At 44.9% G+C, this 12,633-nt stretch overlaps 1 protein-coding gene across 1 annotated transcript in view; it reads right to left on the bottom strand.

The window, feature by feature from the left end:
• The window catches only part of Srgap3 (SLIT-ROBO Rho GTPase activating protein 3), a 188,356-nt gene that overhangs the window by 58,621 nt on the left and 117,102 nt on the right, over positions 1–12,633 (bottom strand). The window contains exon 4 of the mRNA XM_013010354.1: positions 3,127–3,189. Within this exon, the coding sequence (XP_012865808.1) occupies positions 3,127–3,189 (63 nt within the window). The remainder of the gene's footprint in view (positions 1–3,126; positions 3,190–12,633) is intronic.

Below are 12,633 nucleotides of genomic sequence, written 5' to 3'. Positions count from 1 at the left end.
TACTAATGGAGATGAGGGGGGAATTTGTTTAAGAGAAAGTTATAGGCAACTTAAAGAGAAATATTAAATGTGAGTACCTGATGGTATATTGAAGCTGTGGGGATTGTACCCCTGAATGCCATTTTACAAAGGTAGACCAAACCCTGGTTAGTGGGCTCCTGGGGTAAAGCCCTCTCCACACATGCCTCCTAGAGCTAGACATCAGGAGAGAGACACCTTTGCAAAGCTTTGCCTGGAGACCCAGAGTAGATTTCATACTCCTGTGCCCAGTGCATAATCCAATCAAGGCTTGAGTCTATAAAAGGTAGAACCTATTCATTACTATCATTAGTGCCTACCTGCCACCAGCTGATGCTGGGTGTGGATGTTCCTGGGCCTCTCCACATGGAAAAGCAGCTCTGGGCCCTCCTACAGCCTGGACTTGAAAGGCAGGCTGGGCATTATTGTCTGGGCGAGCCTGGGCAAAGCTACTGAGCACAAATGAGGAGCTGAGATGCTGGCTGGCTAACAGCATAACAGATAAAGCTCACTGAAAAACCTAAACATATTTTTAGTTGAACAATGAAAACAAGAGTGAGCTTCTGGCTGTTTGTTGTTTTGTTTGGGTTTTGTCTCTTCTAGAGGGATTGGCACAGTGATTTGAAATCTCATTCTCTGCCCATTTTTCCTCCCAAACTACTATGTGATCAAAGGCTATATAACGTGTTGAGCTGATGTGGATTCAGAGAAAAAAGAGAAGTTGCATGAGCACTAGTGTATAAAGGGTATGAGCATGTATACATGTATGCATGTGTGTGCATATGTGTAAATGGGTGTGTGAACATGCACGTCCAGTTAGACTAACATGCTTTAGACATTTAAAGGCTATGAAGACTGGCAGAGGGAAGGCCCATTAAATGAATGAATGAATGAATGAAATGCCTTCCCTTGGAGTCTCCCTCTACATTGTTCCTGTTTCCAGGTAGACAGGAACCTACTCATATCTTCCTATGTACTTTAAGTTGCCTCTAGATTAATTATATATAATACTGTGTTATGCTATATAATGGTTGCTCTACTGTAACATATTGTTTAGTAAAAATCCTCACATGTTCAGAACAGAGATATAATTTAAAAAAAAATCTCCACCTGTGGCAGGTTGAATACATGGATCCAGAAGGCCAACTGTACCAAGACTCAGAATTCAGTGAACAACAAAAGATTAGGAAGGTGTTATTGGTACCCTGAGACACATGCCACTACCCCCTCCCGCTCCCCCACTCCCTTACACTGCTGTAACAAAAAGAGAGTGTGCTGAGAGGCACTGGGCCTCCTCCCTCCAGCCAGGCTACCTTCAGCACGGCAAGAGTTGCCTGTCTGTGTGTGTGATGCCATGGCATTTCCATCCAGCTGCCCTGCCCTTGGGACAGCAGGGATAGCTATGAATGTAGCATCTGCTGGGTTCAGGACCCAGGGCATCATGAGGGGTACAGAGATGCTGTCATCCTACTGATCCTTAACAACTTCCTAGTGCTGTCCAGTCTTCAAACTGCAGTCTTATGCTGCTCCTACCTATACCTCCTAGGTAGGTAGCTGGGGTCACAGGCACGTGTCATCAGGTCAGGCCCAACTTATTTGTTGAGATGGGGAATCTAATTTTTTCCTTGGGCTGATCTCCCTATCTCTCAACCTCTTTTTTTTTGGGGGGGGTCTGGTCATGGGGACTGAACTCTGGGCCTGGGCGCTGTCCCTCAGCTCTTCAGCTCAAGGCTAGCGCTCTAACACTTGAGCAACAGCACCATTTCCGGCTTTTTTCTTTTTGCTTGTGTGGTGCTGAGGAATCGAACCCAGGGCCTCAGGCATGCAAGGCAAGCACTCTACCACTGAGCCACCTTCCCAGCCCAGCTCTCAACCTCTTAACTAGCTTGCCACCACATTCAGCCTTTCATTTTTTTGGGGGGAGGGGGTCCGGTCGTGGGGCCTGAACTCTGGGCCTGAGCACTGTCCCTCAGTTCTTCAGCTCAAGGCTAGCACTCTACCACTTGAGCCACAGTGCCACTTCCAGCTTTTTAATTTTTTTTTTCTGCTTATGTGGTGCTGAAGAATCGAACCCAGAGCCTCATGCATGCAAGGCAAGAGCTCTACCGCTGAGCCACCTTCCCAGCCCAGCCTTTCATTTTTATAGATTGGGAGACTGACACTCAGAAAAGCAAATGCCTTACCCTAAATCCTGCAGCTGACTGGAGTCTGAACCCCACCTTCCTCTTAAGCTCCAGACCCTGTGCAAATGCTCTCAATGCTGAGGAGCCAACCACATGCTGGCTCTACCATATACAACTTTAGAAAGACAGTAACAGCCAAGAGAGGGAGCTTCACAGGCCTGTGGTTCTTTTCCTTTGTAACAAGGATTTTCAAATGGAATTTTAGCAGAATCCCTCTACTTACACTTTGAATGAGAAGCTTTACAAGGAACCCTACATAACATACATAGTTCTACATAACATAACAGTTCTAGGTGTTGCTCTGGACATCATAGGGCTGAGGGGCTGGCAACCCACTTGCTGCTCTCTATTTCCTCTCTAAGGAAGCTAAAGGCAGCTCAAAGCAGTCTGGGAGCTGGGACCCCACAGACCCACGGTGCTTACACTCTTCACTCACTTGCTTCTTTCACGTAACCCCCCACCCCCCGCCCCATTCCAAGCAGGCAGCAGGTCAGCTCTGGGCCAAATGGGGACGTTAGGAAATGGGATGACATGCTCACCTCCTCAACAAACATCATCCTCAGAAAAGGGATTTGAAGGAGAGGATCCTGGGACCCAGACAAGTAGTGTGCCTGCCCAAGGCCCCACTCCACATCCCTGCCCTTCGAAGCCTTCATTCTCATGCTTCCTCACCTTGACTGTGCTCCTTCATTTTCACAAGTAACATACCCCATTTCTGCAGGCTATTCAAATCTCCCATGAACTTTTACCAACCAAACGTGTCTAGACCCCATCCCAGATGTCAATTACACTTCTGACATAGTAATTTACTGTCACTCCAACACAGGACACAGCTAAGAGACTCCTGCTTCACCTCCCTCCAGCTCTGGGTGCTGAAGACAGGTCCTCCCAGTCCCCAGCAGCAGTGGGCCTGGGCAGGACTTACTGTGTAGAGCTCATTGGTCACCTTCAGGAGCTCCTCGTGCATCTGCAGGCCAATCTCCTTGCTCTGGAATATGGAAGAACAAATGTCAACACAGACATGATAAGTTTTTGAAGAGATAGGAATGTTAATCATCTGACTTGATTATTACACATAATATGCCATCATATACCTGACTTGACTAGTACACATATATTGTACACTATACATATAAATATTATCAGTTAAAACAGTTAATTTTTTTTAATGTTGAAGGCAGAAGGAGAAGTCTTCTGGTTCATTTACCAATTTATTTTCCTTTCTTTTCTTGTCAGTAGTAGGACTTGAACTCAGGGGCTGGGCGCTGTCCCTAAGCTCTTTTCCTCAAGGCTAGCACTCTAGCACTTTGAGCCACAGTACCACATCCAGTTTTTTAGTGGTTATTTGCAAAGATAAGAGTTTCACAGAGACAGGCTAGCTTCAAACTGTGATCCTCATATCACAGCCTCCTGAGTAGTTGAGATTACAGCCATAAGCCACTGATGCCAGGCCCAGCTTCTTTTCAATACAGAAAAGTCAGAATATATGGGATGAAATGCTGGTTGTTGGGGGGGATGGGGCACAGAAATCACTGAACTAAATATGAATTCCCAATTTGTGCCCAGAAACAAATTCCCAGAGGGAGATTGCATGGAAAGGGAATTCCTTGGTCACGTAAATTGGAAATCTCTACACATCCTGTCTGGTCTTTGTGACTCACAAGTGACATTAGTGTATTAAGAATTCTGGGAAGCCCTACAGACTCTTTTTTTAATTCTGTTCTGCAGGTGAATAAGACCAGAGTACGTATTTGTTGTTCAGTATTCACTAACAGCTCATAATGACGTTCCACAGGCCACTGTTTTGGACACATTGATCTAGCATCCCGATTCGCCTTTACAGTAAGTAGCAATTCAGGTCATCCAGGAAATATTCCACCAGCAGGTCTGCACTCTCCTGCTTCAAGGCTTGTCTTCCTCGAGTAGGACGCACATTTGGCACTCATCTGGATACCAACTTCCTGGCTTTTAGGACATAATGGATGCTTTAAACCTTGGTTTGATCCCAAATTTCAGGCAACTCTCTCCCCTGCTGGTTTCTTGCCCTTCCATGGTCCGATCACTGCCTAGATTTTGACAGGGGCTGGCCCTCACTGTCTGCATGCGAGTTCCAACCAGGTGCAGGAGCCTCGCCATCTGGGACATCCAACTTCCACACAAATGCAGCCCTGTTACAAAGCCTGTCCTACCAGAGTGCTCATTAGATAGCATTACTAAACAAATCTATGAATGAGTGCTGGGACAGTTCCTCTCAGCCTTGGCTTCCTAATTTGTGAGAGTGGAATGCTGTGATAAGTGTCATGGATGAAGAGCCAACACACATAGTATGTAGTACAGGCCAAACCAATATCTCTGTGATATCAGTGATGAGGTAGGACGCTGTCCAGAGAAGGGAACCCAAAGCTAAATCCCTTGGCACGGCTGAGGGTCAAGAGCAAACAGGCCTCGGCAGGAGATAGAAAGTATCCCAAAAGAGTATAGGATGAAGTGCCCTGGGAGGAGGCGGGAAGGCTCCTAGAGCCACCTTCCCTTTCAGTGCATGGCCAGTGGTAGGACAGCAGGGACACAGCCTGAGCAAAGGCAGGAGACCAGCAGTGTGGAAAGGTGGCAGGTGTTGAAAGAGAAATGTGAAACAGGAAGAGCAGGGGATAAGCTGGACATGGAGGCTAGGCCAGATTGCGAAGGCTGATGGGAGCACTGGCTTCCTTCAGAGTAGGACTGGGAGTCACGGAAAGCCGTTGAGTGGGAGGACATGACGATTAGGGCTGTGCCTCAGGAGGAAGAAGATCTGTACAGAACATGGATTGGATGAGGGGGACTATAGGTCTGTTTTGTTCGTTTCTTTTTTGAATACACACACACACACACACACACACACACACACACACACACACACAGAGTGAGTTGGGAAGGGAGTTATCCTCAACTGCAATTCCAAAAATTACTAAATGAGGAACCCAAACATTCCACCAGGAACAGGCGGCCAGAACTGAGGATCACTAGCAGGTCACCATGCCTAGCCCTTGGGAATTCAAGTGACACCACACTGGCACTCACTGTCCCCATTTTTCACATCATACTCAAGCCACCACCTCTGTAAACAGGAAGTATGGGCTGTGGAAAGAACATTAGGCCGAGAAGGGTTCAGCCAGGGCAGTGTGGTTCCCCAGAGTTGAAAGGGCACAGTCCTATCTTTCTGACCCTAACAGACCTGTGAAATGTAGCAGAGGCCACGGGAGCTGGTCACCATGACGACAGGCAAACCCAGCCCTGCCTGGCTCCCTGCATCTTTCTCCTGCCTCTAGCTAGTAGCAGTTAAGCTCCCTTAGAGACAGATGCGTCTATGGTAGAAACTTTCTTATACACAGAGGGGTATTTAGAGCATTCCTGGATTCCACCACACTGTCAGGGCTAGGGAATGCCCAGCTGGAGGCTCACAAAATTATTTAGTACATGATGGGGCAGACATGTATGCTTCTACTATGCTTCTCATCATCTGCCTATATTGATAATTTTATATGACCAGAAAATGGTGTTATAAATATCCAAATGACTATGTGTGCTGGTAGCAACCTCAAGTTGTTACAACAAAATCCATCTTCAGGTATTACCAAATGTTCCCTGGAGGACAAAGCTATACCTCAAAGAGAAAAGAAACCTTAGACCAAGGGCCCAAAGTGGGTTCCTCTGGTGCAAATATGTTCTTCTTGGCTACTCAGCACTTCCAGAAAATCTGCATACTTCTCTGGCATTTATAAACCAATAAATTTTCCCCCTAAGTTCTGGATTTTAGCTCCTGTGGCATTAGTATACAATACAGCATTTATGGACATCTGCCATTTGCTAAACACTGTCCAAAGTTGCTTCCATATGTTATCTAATTTATACCTTTAAAAGGAAGTAATACTCTTAATCCCATTTGACAAATGAAGGAAGGCTAGAGGTTCTGAAGGGATGCATAACTGGCCCAGGGTTGCACAGTTGGTGACTGTCTAGTTCTAGTGGAATATTTGGTTTGAGTTCCTCATTCAGTAATTTTTGGAACTGTAGTTGAAAATATTTCCCCTTCCAACCAATTCTCATATGCATATATATGTATACATACATATATATGTATACACATATATACATACACACACCCATATATAAATGTTACTGCCTGGAATCTGCCATACTTCAGTGACTGCCTGCTAAGCACTGATGCTGTTAGCCTAGGGTTAACAAGAGCCAGGCAGTCCCATCTGATAGCTGATGGTTGCATTAAAGAAACAGAATAGAATTTTAGTCCCACCCCATCGAGGTTAACTTACTCTAGTCTGTTTCCTCAGTGCTCAATGTGACATGCAGATGAAAAACAACCATTACAAAGATGCTAGTGGTTTTGAGTCCAGGCCACAAGGAAGGTATGAAGAAGGGCAAGCTCCCTGGACACTGCCAACCTGTCTGATGCCCTCGCTTACTGCTTGCATAGGCATCTGGGTCTCTTACAAACAGGTCTAGTCTTCTGTCCTACCTGCCCTGCAAGGTACACACCAGCCATGATGGTCATCTCTTGCTTCTCCCTTCCTCCTTTCTAAGAGAAGATGAAATATACATGGGACTGGTCCCTGCTCATTTGGCCAAACAAGATGGTCCATCGGGCATGGGATTGAGCTTGGCCAGTGCTATACAGCCTTTTCACCAGTGATTGGATCAGAGACAAGAAACGTGTCCCAGATTGAGCCAATCAGGATCTTCTCTGGGAGGCTTTTCCTAACCATTCTTTCTCTTTCCCTCCTAAATCTCAACACATTCCTCCATCACTTTACTATGCTCTGGCTTGTTTACTGATCACAGCTCAAAACTTAAAACCCACAGATGTTCCATAGTTAAATATATGATGTACGTAAGCACTGTCTAGCTCCCAGAACAACTGTTTGTCCAAAAACATAACGTGCTCCCCTGAGCCCAGCAACTCCAATCACTAAAGGGCCAATTTCTCCTAGACTCAATCAAAAGTCGCTTGGTCCTGTTGCCATACCTTGCCTTCAAATACACTATTTTTTTTTGTGCCAGTCCTGGAGCTTGAACTCGGGGCCTGGGCACTGTCCCTGACTTCTTTTGCTAAAGTCTAGCACTCTACCACTTGAGCCACAGTACCACTTCCAGATTTTTCTGTATATGTGGTATTGAGGGATCAAACCCAGGGCTTCATACATGCTAGGCAAGCACTTTATCACTAAGCCAGATTCCCAGCCCTCCCAACCTGATCTGAGTTATCTTTCCCTCTTCCTTGAATGTTTGTCCTTTCCCTACTCCCAGTTATCCTTTCTGTCCCTTCCCTTTCCAGAATGAATGCATGTCTCTTGCTGATACAAGTCTACTGTGCTTTTACTCATTTTTTTCAATAAGCTGAAATATAAATTCAAGTTCCTGAACTCATCTTCATGTGGGTGGGACTTGGATATCTATACATGGTCTTGGAGGCACTTGGCCACAGTGGGCCTCCGGCACAGTGCTGAGCAATGAGCCTGGCCTCATGCCGGCCAGACCCCTGCCCTGTAATTTTACCTAAAATCTCCTTGTGACCCTTTTTACCATAAAAGCTTCACTTCAGAGTTGCTAAAACAATATGCCTGTGAGAATCCAAGGATTCTTTGGAGTGGCTATGAACGAGTGACCTGATATGGTCAAAGTAAGAATTTCTGAATGTCTATTAATAACACTAGCTATTACTATTAATTATGACTATTATTATTAATGTAACACTGCTACTATTATATCAATGTAGTATAACTCTTACTATTAACAGTATACTCTTAGTATTAATGCTCCTAATGATGTTTATCATTATGGATAATAATGATAACAGCTTCTATTTCTTGATCTTGCAGTATATACTGTGGTATATTCACTTCCCATGTGTGTGTGGAGGAGGGCTCTGTTTCCTGGGCTCTCTGTTCTATCTCATGAACAGTTTGTCCAGCCATGCTCTAGTGTGGCCAATTTTACAACCAGCTTACAAGGAAGTCTTGATATCTTATAAGGCCAATGTCCCAACAACTATCCTCTCCCTGGGGGGAAGGAGAACCCTTATAAACCTAATTTTCTTAGGTTTTCTTAGATACAAAATGTGTTTGAAATTTAAAATACACAGAAAACTTTAAAAAAATCTTTTAAACTGGAAAAAGGCATAATTTTGAATAATTCATGGGAAAAGAAAAAAATCACCATGAAAGCCATGAAATATTTATATCTGAATGGCAATGACAGCATTCCTATCAAAATTTCTGGGGTGTGGCTAATCTGTAGCATCAATGGCATTAATTTCCAATCATTCTTATTTTATAATGCATTTATATGTCATTTCCTAATTGAATGGGCTAGCACACAAAACAATCAAGTTTTGTATATTAATCTTGTAAGCAGCCCTGCTGCTGAACACTCTTCCATGGGAGGTATCATTTGCTGGTGATATCTGATAAACATCCTACATCAGACTACGGATGGAGTTCCTATGCATTCCTAGTTCACTGAGTTTTTTAGAAGTTAAAAGCATGCCTTTTCTAAATCAACAATGCCTCTTCTTTCCACACAACTGGTGGGAGGTCTTCATCAATATAAGGTAAGAAAAAGAGAAAAAAAAGGGTTCTAAACAAAGAAAGAAACAAGACCACTATCATTTGGAGCCTGTCACTGAGTGGCTTTCTGGGCCTCCTGAGTGGCTAGGATTACAGGCATGAGCCACCAGCACCTGGCCTATTTCTGATTCTTTGAAACCTATGCACCTGACTAAAACCGCTCTCCCATCTTCAGTCATAAGTCATTCTATTCACAGCTATTCATTGATTGCTTCTTGTGACCAGATAGATGTTTGGCATCATCTGGAAAATCTTACAACAGCCATAGGAAAGAGGTTATTATTAGCTCCATTTTGAAAATAAGGAAACACAGAAAGCCAGGGATCAGATGGGACTCACACGGCTGAAAAGTGACAAAACAGAGATTAAGCCATAGCCCATCTGTAACACTAACCACTATGCTAGACTTCTTGCCTGTTCACAATACAGAACCTGGTCCTTTCTACCCACCTGCCTTTGCTTTGGTCTGAACTCTTGTCGCTTTCTCTACTGGGAGCTCTGCGTGCTGTTGAGGACATTGTGATAATGTGCTCAGATCCCCTTCAGGACCGCAGAAGGGAGTGCTGTCTACAGACTTTTCTCAGTAATCCCTCTTCTGATTTGCCACAGCTGAAGGGACATCTGCCCATGCACAGGCAGCCAGCATCCAATGACCACATCACAGGGGAGTGGAAAGGCTCGGCCTCCTGTCATAAACTCCTTCTGAACACAGGTGATGACCCAGCTCCCTTCCTACCCCCCATCCTTGCACCTAAGTGAATTACTTTACACCTGTCTCCATTCCTAAACAACATTGCAAGTTCCTTCAGGAAGGGGTGTGTCTGATTCAAATCTCTGTCTTCTTTAGCACCTGTCTCTGCCACTGAGCATGAGCTCTGGCATCAGTCCCATCTGGAGTCAAACCCTAGCTTCAGCCTTCATCAGCATCAGTTTTCTCAACTGTAAAATGGGATGATGATAGCATCTTCCTTTTCCACTTAAAGAATTGCATGTGTTAGGTCCCATGGTCTCCCTTATTTGCAATATCTAGTATATGTATGAGTCAAGCGGAAAAGGTCAGATAATGTGATGTCAGGAAAATGAACCCTTAGATATGTATTTTAATGTTTTTTTCTTTCATGCATGTGTTTCTAATGCATTTATAAGATTATCTCTTTGTTGCTTTGTATGTCCCTCCCCCACAGTATAACCCCTGCTTTCACTATATTTGATGTCAGTATAACTTGTGGAGGAGATGGGGAAAAACCAGTTGTTTAAGGATACAGGTGGATCTGATGCAACAATGAGAAGACAGGTTGTCATGTCCAAAACGAGCTTTACAACGTCGGTGGGGGGGGGGAGAAAGGGGGGGGGGGGAGGGGGGAAGGAGAAGGATTGGGATGGGGGGAGGGGGAGGCTGGGAAGGGATGGGAAGGGTAAACAAAGGAGGAGGCTGCAATGCTTGGTAAGAAATGTACGCATTATCCTGCCCATGCAATTGTAACCCCTCTGTACAGTATGTTCACAAATAAAATAAAATAAAATTTTAAAAAAAAGAATTGCATGTGTGTAGTACACTTAGCCTAGGGCTAATTGTTGCTATAATTAATTGTTTACCTATCATCACACTAGCACTAATATGCTTGTTGAATGCACTGGAATTGCCTGCTGATGCTCAGCTTTGCAAGGCTGTTCTCGATGGGAGACAGTAGAGATGGAGCGAAGGCTCTTTGTCCTTTGGCAGTCTGCCCATTTTGTCCCTCCCCCCACCTCGTAGGCCTCATAACTGGGCCCTCCAGCATGCAAACTCTCACTCTTTCCCGCTAGCAAAAAACGAAAAGAAAAGAAAAATAAACTTGGCTCTGAATCCAAGGCCACGGATGCTTTTGATCTCTGTTACAAAGCAAGGCAATTACTGGACACAAAAGCCCTGATTTATTTATGAAATGCGCTGGACATCTTCGAGGTGGGAACGAGAAAACTTACTCAAGACCAAGTCCTTGTTGCCACACAGTGAATGGTTGCTTTCAAACACAATCCCCGCCCACCCCACCACCCATGTCCTCTCTTCTCTGCTGAGAATCTTTCCTCATTAGTGCTTCTTCCAGCACCCTGCAGCTTCCCACAATCAAATTCACATCACGGCCACGGTAAGTAATTAAATTCTGCAGGCATCAGAGCATAGAATAATAGATGGCTATTGTTGAGGATGCTGAAGAAAACAGAATGAAAGTGGAATAGGCTTCAATATCTAGCCTCACAAATGGTTGGGCGTGGGCATGGTGGAGGGAGAGGGGAGAGTTAGTGTGATGCATGCTGAACCTCTCAGCTGGTATGACCCATAGGCATTTTGACTCAGGACTGAGCCTGAGTCAAAACCCCAGGTTTTAGTAAGACTCTGCATTTTGCAGATGTAGGCTTCAGCTTCCTTTTCTGTAAACAAGGAGGTTCAACCAGATAAGCCATTCTCCATGTGTGGTCCCCAGACAGGCAGCATCAGCATCAGCTAAGAAGTTTCTAAAATGCAGATTCTCAGGCCTCACCTCAGACCTACTGAATCAGAAACTATGGGGTGGAGACCAGCCATGTGTACTTAACGAGTTCTCTGTGTCATCTGGATACATGATAGAATGTAAGACCCAGTGGTAGATAGGCTCAAGGGTAAGGCTACAAATTCAAATGCACACGGGTGGGGAGATAAAGTAAGGGAGCATACTGGGTACAGCATACCAGAAAACAGCAGGGATTGCAGGTGGTGAGAGGCTCATGCCCCGCTAATGGAACTGGCAGTCACTTAGCTCCTGTGAACTCCTGCCAAGGAGTATTGCTGGAGCTTCTGATTTGTAACACACACACACACACACACACACTGATTTTATCTGAAATTTATAAGTGTTGATTTAAGTTTTCTTAATGTAGTGAGGACTGAGCAGATTACACTTGAGAACAAAACTCAGCTGTGAGCTGCCATTTTGGAATCTTTCATCTGAGTTGCCTTCAACGTCTAATGTGAGAGTGAGTCTGCAGAATCTCACCTCCCAATCTCCTTTCCCCACTTGGTAGACTCCTACTCATCCTTCAATGCCCAACTCTAGGGCTACCTCCTGTCTGTCCCACTTTCCAGAAAACTCAAACACAAAGCCAAATAATTGACACATGGAAGGAGGTGACAGAGAAATTACAAAGTGGACTTTTGCCATGAAGAAGGAATTAGAACCTCTTGAGAAAGCTACCCTCTTGTGGTTTGAAAAATCATTTGACCAGAAGAGGACTTTCTATTGATCACAGTTGTTCCCAGGAGGAATGAGCTACCCTGAGCAGTAATGAGCACTCTTTGTTAAGGGAAAACTAGTAAAAGATGACAAAAAGACTAAAAGAGAGAGCCCAGTGGACAGCTATTGCTGTACTTCTCCCTTCCTCTTGAGGAACCACCTCTCACTCATTCTTAGGCCAGTGGGAACAGTGTGGTTGGATGTACATCTGGCTCCAAGGGTGACATCTTTCCTGGACCTGTTCAGTCAGGTCACAGCATCTCCCTGGCCACAGATGCAGCTTCAGGAGTGCCCATGTGACCTGTGCTCGGCTAATCAGAGCCCAGGGACCCCTATGCTAGGAAAAGGGGCTTAAAGCAGGAAGGATGCAGACTGAAGTTTCTTAGGAGGGGCATCTGGTCATCCAGAGGGATAGACAAACTAAAAAATAGCCCTTTCCCAATGCTTTACCCTCAAATCAGCAACAATAACAACCACAAAACAGGGGAGGGAACAGGAAATTGGAGTTTTTTGGTGACATCCTCTATGTCCACAAAGTCCCTCCAAGCCTGAAAACAAGCT

Source organism: Dipodomys ordii, unplaced genomic scaffold (genome assembly GCF_000151885.1).
Source record: "Dipodomys ordii isolate 6190 unplaced genomic scaffold, Dord_2.0 Scaffold12, whole genome shotgun sequence".
In the NCBI taxonomy this organism is placed as follows: Eukaryota; Metazoa; Chordata; class Mammalia; order Rodentia; family Heteromyidae; genus Dipodomys; species Dipodomys ordii.
The sequence above is the reverse complement of the archived record's forward strand: the minus strand, read 5'-3'. Positions and strand labels throughout refer to the sequence as shown.